At 39.7% G+C, this 16,248-nt stretch overlaps 1 protein-coding gene across 1 annotated transcript in view; it reads left to right on the plus strand.

Moving 5' to 3' along the window:
* LOC117392474 (exostosin-1) overlaps positions 1–14,895 on the plus strand; it is a 152,411-nt gene extending 137,516 nt beyond the window's left edge. The window contains exons 11-14 of the mRNA XM_055232319.1: positions 1,128–1,217; positions 9,082–9,242; positions 10,500–10,671; positions 14,283–14,895. Coding sequence (XP_055088294.1) covers positions 1,128–1,217; positions 9,082–9,242; positions 10,500–10,671; positions 14,283–14,468 — 609 coding nt within the window. The 3' untranslated portion in view covers positions 14,469–14,895. The remainder of the gene's footprint in view (positions 1–1,127; positions 1,218–9,081; positions 9,243–10,499; positions 10,672–14,282) is intronic.
* Positions 14,896–16,248: the final 1,353 nt, after the last annotated feature.

Raw genomic sequence — 16,248 nt, forward strand, 5'->3', positions numbered from 1 at the left:
TGTAAAGAGAATTGGAGCCAGAGTCGATGGAAAGGCAGCCACGCTAACCTCTCTGCCACTGTTTTATCATGTGCTGTATACATTGTCAGCGGTGTAGACCAGTGTTTCTCAAACTGCGGTGCGCTGACACGTCACCACTTTCAATGTTTGTTCAATTTAGAGTCTGTTTTATCCACCTTTGTGAAACTCCTTCCTTAGAACTCTTGTGACAATAGTGTAGTCCTGTTATATACCTGGTTTAGTCTCACTGTAGACTTGAACCGGTTTGGATCTGGTGGTGCGCGGAAAGTCAAATGTTTTCCAAAGTTGTCCTTGGTGTGAAACGTTTGAGAGCCACTGGCATAGACTACTGTAACTGATAGAGCTTGAGATTAAGACAAGATATATTTTTAATGTCAGTTTGGTTTGTTTTTATATACCTGTATTATATAACTGCATTTGATCTACAATGGCAAAATGACCCACTGACCCATTGCCAAAAATTGACAAATATGGATGTTGGATGTTGCTAATTTACCACAGCTAATTAAACTTCCTTCATAAATGACTAATGAAACGACATCCAACCAACCAGTCACAACACATTATCCTTCATGGCTCTCTACTTTAAGCTGCGATTAAAGTCACCCAGTTTTTTCTGTGCCACACTTGGATAATTTAAAGGAATTTGGGAGCTTTGCGGTTATATTCATTTGATGTTGTCCTTAATCTCCTGACGAGTTTGCTGCTGTCGACAGGCCCATTAGTTTTGACTGGAAGAAGACGTTAACCTTGTGAATATTTGTGGTGCCACTTGGAAATTAAGCCTCTTAATATCACCCTAGGGGGCTTTTAATTCAATTTGTACTTTATTTCTGATGCTAAATCCGTGTTGAACATAAACTCACAGACGTCACTAAACATATTTCAATTACGTAGAGAGATTATTCAAAAAACACGAACAAGCGCTTGCTCAAACATGTAACACTGTAATGGGATGCTTACGTATGAATTGTTATTGTTGGGAAATATTGTAATATGTAGGATTTGAGGTATTTTTACACAGTTTTCAAGATACAACGCTGCTTGTATACACTTATATCTGTATAAATAATAATCCTTTATGTATTCTCTTTTTGCCTTTTCAGATGATAACCAGCCGCTTTTTCCCGTATGACGCCATTGTTACAGATGCTGTCCTCAGTCTGGATGAAGACACTGTTCTGTCCACCAATGAGGTGAGTGCTGTAATTGACTAAAGAAATTCTAGACCTGAGTGATGCCTTATCGACCGATTAGTTAAGTAAATAGGAGGCTTAACAAAAACAATCAAAACTATTATGATCTGACTATGTATCTGACACAAACTGCACTCACAAGAACAACTACACAGGAGTTCATAGCAAAAGAAAAATATAAAATCTGTCAAATGGACAAAACATTGTAGGAGCTACCAAAGGGAGGAGCTAACTCCACTGAAACTAAAAACACCTATTGTTTACAGTTTCTATTTGTAGGCTAGGTCTATTGTGCTACTTAGCAGGGTCATTCAAGCCCTTAATGAGTGATTTCACACCTATTAGGGGATTGAATGACTATGCTCAGTAGGACTCAGCCACAGTGCACACTTAGGGTAGCACAATAAACCTAGCCCAATCTGATCAGAAGTGAAGAAACAGCCTGGACGAGCAATGAAAGGTCTTCACTCCTACAGCCTTTTGTCCAGTTGTCAGATTTTATATTTTTCTTTTGCTATGGATCAGACCTGGATGACTGGGGGATTATACAGATACAGGAGTTCATGCAAAATCAGCTGTTGTATGTACTAGGAAACGATGTATTTATATGTAAAAAGGTAGACCAACTCCCAAATCTTCACCTGACTCACACCATACATTCTCCTATCCGCTGTTGTAAATCCGTAAACTCAAAATAAAATAATTAGTAAATTAAAGTATTAGACTAATACAAATTTTGGTTGACAACTGAGCCACCATCAACCGATTAATCGACTAAACAACTAAAGGCCAAATATATTTTTCTTCTTCTGCTGTTCTAGATTGTGACAGAAAACCACTTGCCTCCCAGTGGTTCCAAGAATAACAATTTTAAGAAAAGAATATGTGAAATACTACTTCAACATAGCAGTGTTTGAAAGATCGTGTATACAAGCGCACCTTCTTCGTCCACATGGACTAAAAGATGCAAATGTCTAAACACTTTATCGATCCTCGCTTGAATAAGGCAGTCGCTCCACGCACAGTCATGAATACCATTCATTACAGAGGAATTGGCTCCCTGCACCAAACAATGCAATACCCACAATAAAGCAGACAGGGAAATGTGCTTAGCCTCTATAAGGACCACTTCAGATCCAGTGGGAGGAGGGAAGTTCAGCAATAAGACAAGTTTGACCAACAGATGTCTTTGGTGAGAGAATTTAATGCCTCATACAATTAGAAAGACTATCTCAATTGTAAAGTAGTAAACATAGACTATTTATAAATGGATGTAGCTAAACTGTTAGCTGCCGCGTTCTAAATAAGAAGTGATCATGGGCGCGTTTCCTGCTCCATCGACTCTGGCTCCTATTCACTTAACATTGAAAAATTGTCACCCCTCTCACTGCTGCTGTCAGGCATGTCATTTTGGTCTTAAATTATTCTTACTGACCCACTCTACATGTTTCTGGTGTTTTTATTTCACCATTTTGTCAAAGATATTAACATTGATAACACAAATCAGGTAGCATCATTGCACGAGGTCACTCTCTTTAGCATTAGCAACAGGTTTGAATGACAGTGTTGCTAAATGTCTGCCTTTTGCTAAACCAGTTGTGCGGGCTGATAAGGGTGTTACCTTCAACAGCCTGGCTCCAGATTGGCTCTTTGGTAGCTATAATACTCGTGGTTGGCCCCCCTATAACTACTAGCCTCGATGAGCTTCATTCAAGCAGAGGTATGGGTGACGTCACACTCACTTAGCCCACTTCTTTATACAGTCTATGATAGCATATTATTTACGGCCCACAGTTCTAGAGAATCTCTTTTGAATTTCTAATACCCAAACATGTATTGACTGGAGCTCACAATGATGATATTTGTAACAGAAAGATGGCTGTACTGTTGTTTAATTAAGTCCATATCATGTGTGTCTGTGCCTTTCAGTGCCAGGGGAAAGGGCCTTAAATTATTATTCTAGTCTAGTGAAAGTTTAATCATTTGAAAGTCACAGAGGAACACTTAGGATAAGGTGTAACTTTTGTTTACAGAACTACTCATGCTTATCACTCATTACAACAGTGTTAATGCTATGTTTATATATGTTATTGAGGAGGCAACATTGAGACCTCAAAACATGGCAGTTCAGCAAATCGTGAAACCTTGAAACATGAAATTGCTCATAAATCTTTGGCGCTATTGGTGAATTTAGTGAGACGAGACGGGAGCGACAAAAACACAAAAATGAAAAGTAAAAACCGTCAAGTGATTTGAATAAGCTGGAACAACAAACTGCTTTCCCAAAGTCATTACCATTACCTTTGTGCCTGTATCATTGCTCTGTCAAAATGCCATTGTACCCGCCGCAGGGACACACCCAAGTGGTTTGTTTCAGTGACAGCACTTGTACGGAGGATATTACAAAAAGCATCCACCATCTTAAAAGAAAATATATTCATTCACTAAAACTTGACACGCTGACATTATGAGCTAAATTAAATCCAAACAAGTCCACCCTTTTTGCTTTTCAGGGCAAATTAAATCAGACTAGAATGACTTTGTTGGCAAAAAGACATTTCTCATCATTATCTTGTGCATGCCATTGCTTTCTCGTGACCTTATCAAACCTTATTTTAAGAAAATCCTCTCTTGCAGAAATTACACATTCGTAACTACAGCTCAATCCAATTAAGTTCTATGGTGAACCTGGTGCCACCCACACACATTCTGCAGCTAACATAGTGATTGGCCCTATTCCACGAAGCCCGAATAGGATGTGTCATTAAAGGAGTTTCTGTGATTTGCCCTTTGACAATTAGCAAGGTGAGGCTGGGAGCGAGGACCGGACAAGGCTTTTTTGTAATCATTTTGTGCTTCTCCGGGGGTTAGTAAAAGGTCATGTTTTGGAGTAAAACGGATTGAACCAGAAAGTGGACATGTGTAATTTTACAGGCGGAAAGAAGGCATTTATAATTCTTGTAAAAAGACACTCTACCTGATTTTTTACTGTCTTAAAAACATGAAAAACAGAACTAGTCCATTTTAAACAGTTTGCAGTGGTCCAAAGTTATTCCTCACTTTACGTTATGCACCCCGAGCATCCTATCACTGCAATGAGTTTATAAGAAATTTTCATAACTCTCAGAGACCAGAGCGGAGTTTTGCTGCGACAGTAAAGGTAACAGCAACTACCATGCTAACACGCACGTCCTGATTATGTGACAATAAACTGCTTTATAATTAGATGTGTACAAGAGCTGCCTATTCAATATATCTGTGCTGGGGCAAGCCAAAATTTTGCTCAAAAAATCCTAATCTCATCAACAATTCGAAGTCAAAATCAGACAAATTGGCGAATAAAAACAAGTCACTAACTGTGGAGGATATCAGGAATTCAGTAACTCAAATTTGGCAATATCTAGCCCAAATAAAAAGAAATGAAAGTGTTCCGAGGACATACTAGGCTGCAAAAATCCATCCAATATCACACAATTACAAATCCAAATTTTTTAATATTATACACTACCCAAAAGTAGCCATTTACCTCCCAGTCAGATTGATATGCCAGCTGTTAGCCCAGATGCCCTTTCTTGGTCTTCGCAACCAAATTCTAACTTCCAGGAGCTAATGTGTCATCATCACAGGTGTTTGTTGTTTTCTAAGTAGTTTTAAATAAACAATAAACAAAGTACCGTATATAATTTAGATTCCCTTATTCAGCCTGGTGTAGTTTCATTACCACCTGCTTCTCGCTCCCCCTCAGCGCCACAGCCAGTTAAAGACCTGATCCTTTACACATTCAAATAGGCAACCAGCCCCGCAGATCCAATACATCTTTGAACTCTGCAATGTTTTATTGATCCAAACAAGTCAATGCTCACCTTTTCAGCACTAACGGGATTACCGCCATTACGCTTCATGGCAGCACAATTTGTGGCAGAGCAGCACTATGACAAGTTTCTACAAGCAAACTTTTATGACAAAGAAAAAAACTGTCAGAGAACATAAAGCAAAAGTGCGTCCGTGCTCAGTAACCCATCGCACTAATTGCCCTTTGAAAATGGAGAAGGGATTTATTGAAAAGAGCTCAAATATGTCAAGTGAGCGGGAGAATGTCACACTTTTAATATTGTAATCCTTGACTGTGCCAATTTCATAATTACATTGTTTCAGCTCATTTAAAGTGTGATTATTCCACCAAGAGTGATTACTGAAGAGAAAGCCAGTGCAAACCTGATGAAGCTTTTGACTGAGCAGCCGAACGCGCCTCTGCATCGTGCCCTTTGGAAGACATTTGCAGTGTGTTCAGTGTGGGAATGTGTTGTAGACAGATAGACCGTGATCTCCTGTCAAAAAGATAGAGATAGTAGATTTGAATCCATGTGAAGCTAGCATTTTAAACACTGCTCCTATGTATCCAGACTGATACATAGGATACTTATGGTTTTTAAGATTAATATTGTTTTGAACTGATATTTTGTGTTTAGTTCAGAGTTGACACTTTTTGTTGTTAATGTAATTGCTTTTGTATGTGACACTTGGTTGCTATGCCGACACGTTGATGTGGAAATTCTCTTGGTCAGATACTGGTCTGTTTTTGGAGACCGGCTCTAGGGAGTGGAGACTGTTTGTGTTGCTCTTGTTTTGGCTTGGGTTACGGCCTATAGTAGCGCTTGTGTTCAGAAAATAAACAACCACAAGAAATTCGGCATGTTTCCTTACACCAGAACCCTACAATATGTTTTCAGGTAGCTATCTAGTCATAGGAACTAAAGTCATTTAAATTCAGTCTATAATAATAAGTATTAATTAGATCAGACTTATATGTAAAGTGCTGTTTTAATTTAGCTCTTCATGCCAGATTAACTTTACTTAAAGGTGCAAAATTGTAGCGTGTTTGCATAGAGATATTGTTTTTCTGCAATGTTCCACAGTATAAAATTACACATTGATCTATGTTGCATTTATTTATTTGCAGACGTTTTTTGTACTAAAGATTTGAAAAAAAAAAAAAATGCATTCTTCTTGTGAGCGGGCTTGCCTCTTTACAGACATGACCTGTAACTTGCCATGGTGGCGTGACCTGCTTGTCTCCATAGATGAGTTTAATGCCATACTGTGGACCATTCTATGCAAACCAATAACATGTCAAAAGAAACCAGCAATGGACAGACCCTATACCAGCAAAAGTTATTCATTTGTGATCTATTACACAATGTGAAAATTTGAAGTACATTTCTTTTCACAATAATCACTACAATAAAAATGTATATCGTGACAGCTTTAATTTGGACCTTGTATTTTTTTCAGTCGGGGCAACAGTAGCTAAGGTGGTTCAAATCTAGCTCTAAGTATCAGTTGTCGTGTACTAGGGCAACACACTTCATCTATACTTTATGGTATGGCTGTATGAATGTTGTGGGTGTGAATGAATAATTCAGTGTAAAGCGGCTTAAGTGTCCAAAAAAGCTATATGTACTAGTATTATTCTTGTGAGATAATGCTCCATCGTGTCTCATCTTTTCTTTTGTCTATTCTACTGGGTATTTGCATCTGTATTTTATGCTAATGTAAAATAACACAATGCATGGAAATATCCTCTCTAAGACCGTTACTCTTACTAACTTGAGAATGCTTCAGTCAGTTGTGTGTCTTACAGTTCTGACAACAATGGAGCATATATAGAGCATACAGCATGATATAGTTACTGTCATCACTGTTGCAATGCTCTTTCTACCCACATATTCTTTTAATTCTGGTTTTGCTCTGACATTTTAGATCAAGCACTTTTCCTCCTCAGTCCACACTTGAAAAGAAATAAGATAAGACTTGTAACACAGACGCCGTAACTCCTTCATCTCTTAACATCGGACACTTTAAATCCGACCGTCTGTAGAGATTTGCACCAGATCTATGGCAGGATTGACTCTTGGCTCCATGGATCAATGGTAGCCACGTGCCCTCATCTGTATGTATGGTATAATACGTTAGCGTTAACATTGTAGGTGGTTGCGGTTATAGGAGAAATCACATTGACTTAACTCTCACCTATCACTAACCTTAACACATGCTTTCACATTCACCTATTGGCGCTGTTAATTTAATACATATTGATTTGATTGTTCAGGGGGATGTCAAAATAGTGCATCCTTTCTACACAGATGTCCAATATATTGTCCTATTGGATCTATGGTCTATCTATGCATCATTTAGATGACCTTTTCCCATTCAAAAGATATAATATTTTGCTTTAAAAATACATTATTCACCATTCTGAAACCCATGGACCTATGTATCGTACATCTTTAAGTGCAATGGCCATCTTTACCTAGTGCACAAATCAAGCCCTCTGTCACTCAACCGTTTCAACTCTACCCATCACCACCGCCTCAGCAGCAGAACATCAGCCACCTCAGCCTCTATATCCTTCTCCTCTAAATATGCTATACTGTTTACTTACAGACGGTTGTATTTGAGGCTTAAAAATGTAAAAAAAATAAAAAAATAAAAAATAAAAAATGGAAGTAGTTAATTTCAATCTCCTAACACATTCCTAGCATCCTAATTATTCGCCACGATGAACTGATAAGCGCTCGTCACAACTTTCCGAAGCCATCGCGGTAAAACTAAAAAAGCAATCATGCTAACAGCGCAATTTCTGATTCCCTGACAAAATGCTTTATAGTATTGGCACATGCCTCCAGCCCTCCAGCCTGCCCCTGTCTCCCATATCTCTCCCCTCTTCACCCTGGTGTTTAGTGCCATAATTAGTCTGGACAGATTATGAGCGTGCTGGATCCTGTCTCCTGTCATCCACATCCCCACACGCGTCACTTCACATTATAAAGAGCAATTTAATCCGTAAAGGCGAAATGATATTTGCATGATATCATTAATCCTTGCAGAGCCGTGCTGCCGACTTGTGACACTTGGCAAGGCACATATGTCTAGACTGGCAGCCTCAACCTTTCTGTAGGCTTAGAGCGGGATCTGTACTGTAATTGCTCACACGATTGGTGACAGGAGCCGCGAGGTATCACTAAAGAACATCCACTTTCCTCCGACTCTCTCCTCCTCTCCTCCTCTTGGTAATTAATTTCCTCTGTGGGCTCTCGAAAAGTGTGTGCGTGTGTGTGTGTGTGTGTGTGTGAATGTGTGTGTATTACCAAGTATTTCATTATGTGCTGATCCCTCCATTCTCCACTGTGTCTCGGGTTGAATGTCTTAATAGTAGTTTTCGATTCTAAAGGTGGAGCTCGTCAGGTGGCTCAATTCTCCTCAAGGACAGTGGGGGCTTTATGTAACACCGAGTAATAGCTTAACTAAAAATCTGAAGTGGAGGAACTTTCAGTAAGAGTCTTTTTATATATATATATATATATAAATGTAGTTTGTTTTAAAAAATGAATGTGCAACATGCAGCTCTCTCAATGGAAATGCTATTGCGATGCATGGAAAGTTGCACAGTATGGTATTGACCTGTATGGCATAGACATTCTCTGTCACCATGGAGATGCTCAGGTAAGTTACAGGTCAGATTTGTGGACTACAGTAAGAAGACAACATGCAACACACTGAGAAAGTACAATGAAAATCAGGCTGTTGTTAAATTACAAATTAGAAGGAAAAGCAGAAAAGTTATCACCAAACCCTGCGTAATTAAAAGTTTTAAAGGCATTGAGGCTGTGTGCTGGTGAGGTGCTAAAAGCCATTTGGAGCTAATCTTAAATTGCTGTGATCTGTTTACCTCTGGACCAGCTGTTTAAATCCTAAATAGTTTTGTGCTGAAATTTGCATCATGTCTTTTGTTGTACTTTCTATTCCACTGCAGTCTTGTTTTCCATTTAAGCTGCTCATTTCTTTTCTGTATGTGCGCTCTCAGGTGGATTTCGCCTTCATCGTGTGGCAGAGTTTCCCAGAGAGGATTGTGGGATATCCAGCCCGAAGTCACTACTGGGACAGCTCCCGGTCGCGGTGGGGGTACACCTCGAAATGGACCAATGACTACTCCATGGTACTAACAGGGGCAGCCTTCTACCACAGGTATTAGGATATCAAAAATATATGCAGTGCTTGTCTTTGAACAGTAGATTTACCATTCAAAACCAATACAGATGAGCTAGTTTAGGCATTTTCTAAATGATCTAGTGCACTGTCTGCTTTAATTACTTCAATATCTTGTCATAGAGAAGAAATTTAAATACATGTAAATATTTTTTCTGCTTCTTTGTTACATTATAAGACGATGACAAAAGACAAAACAGGAAGTAGAGCGTTAACTTGAGCAGAGAAGTGTTCCTCTCTCAAGTGTCTATTGAAAAACAGCTCATTGTCACAAACTCGCAACTCTCATTAGTCCTCTTTAGTTTTATTTTTAGAATCTCATTTGCTCCAGGCGTGAGGTTGGCCAGTAAATGAAGTTTGATGAAAAACATTTAAGATGTATAAATGTACAATGAAACCTTTCTGGATCAGGGTCCACCACCTGCTTGTCTCTATGGAGATGTCATTACTTTACCTGAAATGTTCAAAATACAAGCTCACACACTGTACGGATGCATGTTTTTAAGGCATTTTTCAGCAATAAAAACACTTGTATTTAAATATATGGAGGATGAATAATTTATTACTAATACTATACTACTGAACATTCCTGACAAAGCAATGGTTACAAAGTTACATACTGCTCTTTTAATATGTTCTATTAGCTAGTTTACCCAAAGCATTAACAATCTGGGTTGCTAGCTTTTTGACTAGAGACAAGAGTAAATAAAAGAAACTTATTAGAGTACTCAAAATAATGACAAAATATTAAGGAGTTTACTACTTCCTGACATATTGACATTTAGTATAGTATTTAGTAGTATTCATTATTAAATACTGAGGCATAAAAGACCCAGCTTATGGAACCAACTTTTAGTGTGAAAAACATTGCACAAGTACTAAGCAACTAGTACTACTCAAGTAAAGTAACAAAGTATACCTGTTCACTTCACACAACTGAATTACAAATAATGGCTATGTACTACTAATTGAAAATGGTAGAAACTGATAAAAAAAAAAACACACACAGTAGGTTTACGCAATAATGTCCCAGTAAATATACGCTAAATGAGGTATAGTGAAAAGTATATATGAGGGAGAGCGAGTGGGACAGCAGGCCTTGGAGTGGAGGTGAAACACTGACAGTGATCTAGTGCTCCGGACCTGCTGCTGAGGGTGCAACGGGGCAGCCATTTTGGAGTGGGACAGAGCAGAACTGAAATGCACAAATGGGTTTCTCCTTGTGTCTTTTCGCAGGTACTATCACTACTTGTTTACACGGTACGTCCCGGCCAATCTGCTGAAGACAGTGGACCGCATGGCCAACTGCGAGGACATCCTCATGAACTTCCTGGTGTCAGCTGTAACTAAGCAACCACCTATCAAAGTCACGCAGAAGAAGCAGTACAAAGAGACCATGATGGCACAGGTACTGAAATTACTGTTAAAATTTGACATAAGGCCTTAGTTGGTTCATACAGATTAATTGTTATATATAACAACCAACTTAACCTTTTTGTGGGAAATGTTGGATCAGCACCGACAAACCTTTGGTCCCTAGGGGTGTATTTACATTTGCATACACACCATATCAAATTGTGACTAAACTGTGACTAAACCCGGAAGGACTAAACCAAGTCTACATACCGACTAAACTGGACTCAATGTACCAAACCAAGACGAGCGTGAACATATCCTAAGACTATAGTTACAGTATTTCCTATTGTTGACTAATAGTGTCGCCCCTCGTGCTTAGTTTCACTCTGACCTTATCTCAGAAGCCCCCCTCCCTCTCGCCCCTCTCTCTGGTGTGGATGTGCCAGTCCTTATACACACGTCTCGCGGTCAGCCTGTGGTGATTGATAGCCTGACCGCAGCAGCACGATGACTCTGCAGTATGGACCCTGTGATTAATGTCTTAATTGTGAAGGCAGGGCAGCAAACTTACCAAACTTACTCCCATTTTTTTCTTTCTTTTTTTATAGCAAAAGAAAATTCAATTCTGTCAACTGCACAAAAGTTTTAGAGTGAAGACATTTCGCTGCACATCGAAGCAGCTTCTTCAAGCTGGTTGACACTGCTCTATCTGAAGGGAGGAGCTAACTACACTGAAACTAACACACCTATCAGGGTACAATTTCTGTTTGTTAGCTAGGTCTATTGAACTACACAAATGGTGAACTGTGCCTGAGTCATATTTTGCATAATCATTCAGGCCCCTAATGGGTGCTCTCACACTATTAGCATACTGGCTATCATTATTGTTTTCCACGTTTTGATTTCGGTCTGAGGATGGAGTTATAAATAGGAGATAAATTATATCTAAAGCCTCCATTCCTGATCAAAAATGGGTTGTCTTTCTTTTCTTTGGCTAAGATCTGTACCTCACTATCTTCAAAGGAGCTGTTGTGGCTTTGAGATGAAGATGTACGGCAGACTGGGGTCCCGAGCTGCTCTTACAATGTTATTGGTACAATCTCTTATGGAGTGGCTGTTTTGTTTCGCCAATATAAGGCTCACTGCACTCTTCACTACACTGAATGGAGTAGACCACATTGCTTTGTTTGTGGCTCAGGGTTTTGTCCTTTGGTTGAACCACTATCTGTCCTAAAGTGTTTGTAGATTCGAAATAGACTGAGATTTTATGCTGGCTGAAAATCCTCTGAAGCTTTTCAGATATACCAACTGTGCAGGGAATAGTTATACCTTTTTCTCCTTTTGTTGTCCTGTTTTTTAGCTCTCTTTGATCTATTGAAGTCCCATTTTGGATATCCATAAGCAGAGAGGGCTTTCTGCACGTGTTGTTCTTTCTCTTTTCCCTCTGTGCTTGTAGGAACATTCTGTGCTGTAATGTTTGAATAACTGAGTTTGTGGTGCAGTGGATGGTGTGAACTGAAATGCAGGTGTTGTTCGGTGTATGTGAGCTTCCTGAAGATGTCTACTGGAGTCACCAGCCCTCTTCTATAGTTACTGCACAATCAACATAATTCCTATCCATAGTATTAATATGTGTGGTAAAGGGTTCATGATCCGAACATTAAGTTCACACAGGAAGAGGCCAAGGAGAACAAATTGGCCTTAGATTGTGCAGTAGGAGAAAATGTGTAACCTCTCCTTACACAGCTGGTGTGTCTCAAAAGCTTCAGAGGATCTTCAGACAGCATGAAATCCCAGTCTATGTCAAACTTACAAACATTTTAAGACAGAAACTGGTTTACCCAAAGGACAAAGCTCAAGCCACATACAAAGGAATGTGGTCTACCTCATTCAGTTTAGTGAACATTATATTGGACAAAACAGCCACTCCACAAGAAAACCAATGCACCAGCAGCACCACAAGAGCAGCTCGGGACCCCAATCTGCTGTACATCTACATCTCAAAGCCACTAACCACTCCTTCGAAGACATAGTATTAAAATCAGCTTTATATTTGTTTCAGTAATTGGAGAAAGAAAAATCACACTTGCATTCACCCCGAGTGGTTGTTTATATTTTTCTTTGTAATACTGTGCAGTTCAAAGCCTAAATTGCATGATTTTCCTATGATTTTAGGAAAGTAACTATAGTATGAATTCCACCAAATGAAAAAGTAACTGTACCGGAATACAGGTACTCAAAATTAGTACGTATTCTCGGTACATGTATTCAGTAACTTCCCAACACTGGTGTGAGAGCACCCATTAGAGGCCTGAACGATTATGCAAAATATGACTCAGGCACAGTTCACACTTATTTTAGTTCAATAGACCTAGCTAACAAACAGAAACTGTTAACAAATAGGTGCACTAGTTTCAGTGTAGTTAGCTCCTCCCTTCAGATAGATATAAGGCAGTGTCCACCAGCAATCTGACCAGAATTGAGGAAGCGGCTTGGATGAGCAGCAGCGTCTTTACTCTAAAACTTTTGTCAAATTGACAGAATAGAATTTTCTTTTGCTATGGATTACACCTGTACGTTTGAGGGATTACTAAGAGATATTTTTTTTTATATTTTTGTTTTGTTGTTGTTGTTTAGAGCCTGCACTTGCCCTTTTTTGTCAATTACATTTGGAAAGTTGACAAATTACAAATTGTAAAACTTGACATTTTGATTTCTTAAGATTATATTTATCACTGCTATACTGGAGTTTGATTTAACCCTTTGTGGCCCCATACGGCATGGGATGCATTTGGTCATTTTGTTTCCATGGGGTTCACTGGCCTTTATCTTACCCCCATCTGCCCCCATGTACCAGCTCGCCTGCCCAGTACATTAGACCAAGATACAGCACAGCATGACCATGAGCCGTTGTGATGAATGGAAGCCTACTTTTTCTTATCTTCTTTCTAACTATGTTTTTATGGCTGGTGAATCTGTCCCCAAGTGTACGCAGAAAACAAGTTGGGTGCACATGTCAGTTAGGATCAGTTAAGAAAGCATAGCAAATTGGGAGATTACATTTTATGTGACTTTGAAGGAACATCGCACACACTATAACAACTGAAAGAGTGTAATTTGATTGCACATGGTATTTCTAGCATGTTTTGAAGCAGAAAATGTATCTTTTTCCCATATTAAAGGTGCACTATGTAACGTTCTTGGTGTGGGCTCCATGAAGATGTTATTGCTTGGCCTGGAATGTCCCATAATATGGCTTTACACTTATCTATACTGCATTTATTCAATTATAGCTGTTATATTGCTCAAAATTGAAAATTATTTCTGTATTCATACTGTGAGCGGCCTTGCCTCTCCACAGATCTGGCATGTAACTTGGTATGGTGGCATAACCTGCTTGTAACTGTTGAGATTGATACATTTAGTGTAATTATGTGGAACAGGTGGTGTACCCTTCATTAGAAAAGTTACATAATGCATCTTTAATCAGTCTTGCTAACTAGCTACACATCCACTCTTCATCCACTGTTGCAGTGTTCAATGCTCTATGCTGCTAATAATATAAACAAACTTATTTAATCCTTTTTAATTCAACTTTATATCTGCATTTGACCCATCACCTGACACTCTTACCATTCTAACATCCTCTATGTGTGTGTTCAGGGCTCAAAGACGTCCCGCTGGGCAGACCCGGACCACTTTGCTCAGAGGCAGACCTGCATGAACGCCTTCAGCCGCTGGCTTGGCTTCATGCCCCTGGTGCACTCCCAGATGAGGCTGGATCCTGTACTCTTCCGGGACCAGGTGTCTATCCTGAGGAAGAAGTACCGTGACATAGAGCGATTGTGAGAGGAGGACACGCCCCTCTGAATCCAGAAAATATAAGGCAATGAGAGCGTACACATGCAATGGACATAAAAATGATTGAACACTAAAATATGTGTTCAGAATCTTAATCATATTTCTATAAAACTCACAATACAGTCTTTATAGCAGTGAGTATTTACACATATCCTCTATGTGTGAGGATGCAACCCAACAGTGTAACATGCATGGACCCACATGCAACAAGAGCTAGACAAAGCCAAAGGACACAGCGGCTTGACTGCTGAGAAACTCTTCAGTGTTGCATGGTTTGAATACAGTGGAAAGTAGTTGTGTTAGAGAGAGAAAGTATATACAAGATAGTGGGCCCTAAATCTGGACAGAACTGAAGTCACATGAGCCCTATATATTGAGAGACTATGGCAACTAATCTATTGTACAGTAATGTAGATTTACAGCAGCAGCCCTGTCTGTACAAAAGAAATTAAGAATAAAGAGATGATATGAAAACATGATACTTTGCTGTTTCTTGGGGCAGAATATTGCGTGTCAGTGGCCCTCATTTACTAACATTGCAGTGAAAATGGAGTATATTTGGGTTCATATTTGTGCATACAGTAGAGGGCATGTAGTATTTGTGAACCTGTGCACAGAGCTCCCATCCTGCTGTACGCACGAGCAGCTGGTTATAAATGCGGCAGTAAAAAAGCAGCGTTATTTTAATTAATGTTCGTGTTTGAAGTGGCCTCACCCCTGGGATTTACGGCATGAGGGAGTGGAAACTGGTAAAATGCTGCGTTAATCTGAAGGGGAAATCTTAAAGAATTACAGAAAAAAAAGAAATATGTTCTATCGGCTCATTACAAAATGCTAAAAATGTGTGATATTGCGAAAAGACCAATCTTAACCCCCCAAAAATCCTACTTTTGTTATTAAATCATTTATAAAGTTTTTTTTTCCATTCAACTTCCAAATCATTATAATAGCTCTACGACTACAAGTGATACGTATGAGAAATGTGCTAGAGTCAAACTAGATCCAAACCCATAACCCTGTGCCAGAAGAGAGCAGCTCTGGTTCAGGCCGAGCTCAGATGATTTGGTGTGGGGAGCGACTTTATATGTGCCTCGGCCTGAACCAAGAACCAAAGCCGAGCCATGCAGAACAAGATCTAACAAACCAAACAAGATCCTCGCTTCAACCTGGATCTTTGCACCACCTTGGAACCAGCCATATGTCCCCCGGGCACAGATAGAACAGGGGGCAGGACAGCCAACCTGCAAGGACCTAGTCCACTATGCTATGGTGTCGTTTTGCCCGTCCGGAACAAATGGCCATGATACCATTTAGAACAAGATCTGATGTTCCAGACTGGATCCACATATGGTCTGGATACTTGCAGCTGTGATTTAGGCATGTGTGAGGGCAAACCACTCAGACTTAATCCACTTAGCAGTGGTCTTGCTCCCCCCACCCAGAACCAGCACACGGAGGACAGTGCTGGCTATCTGCTGAAGCTGTCAGGACTGGATTCCACTGTGCTGTAGCCTTACTACCCAGAACCAGTGCAGGAGTCCCGGAGGACCAAGCCTGCTGGTCAGACAGCCCACTCCTGCTACCCAAACTCATGTGCTTCTACTCCAGGCTGATGTGCAGTGAGTTGTGCCCAAAGTTATGCTGCTCTTTTATGCTTAATCCATTTCTCATGATAATAACTTGGGATGGGTTGTAAAATTTAAAAAGTGTAGCATCAACAATAGTTAACTAGCAAACTAGATTCCAGACAGGATATCGTCTCATACAA

Source organism: Periophthalmus magnuspinnatus, chromosome 24 (assembly GCF_009829125.3).
Source record: "Periophthalmus magnuspinnatus isolate fPerMag1 chromosome 24, fPerMag1.2.pri, whole genome shotgun sequence".
Lineage (NCBI taxonomy): Eukaryota > Metazoa > Chordata > Actinopteri > Gobiiformes > Gobiidae > Periophthalmus > Periophthalmus magnuspinnatus.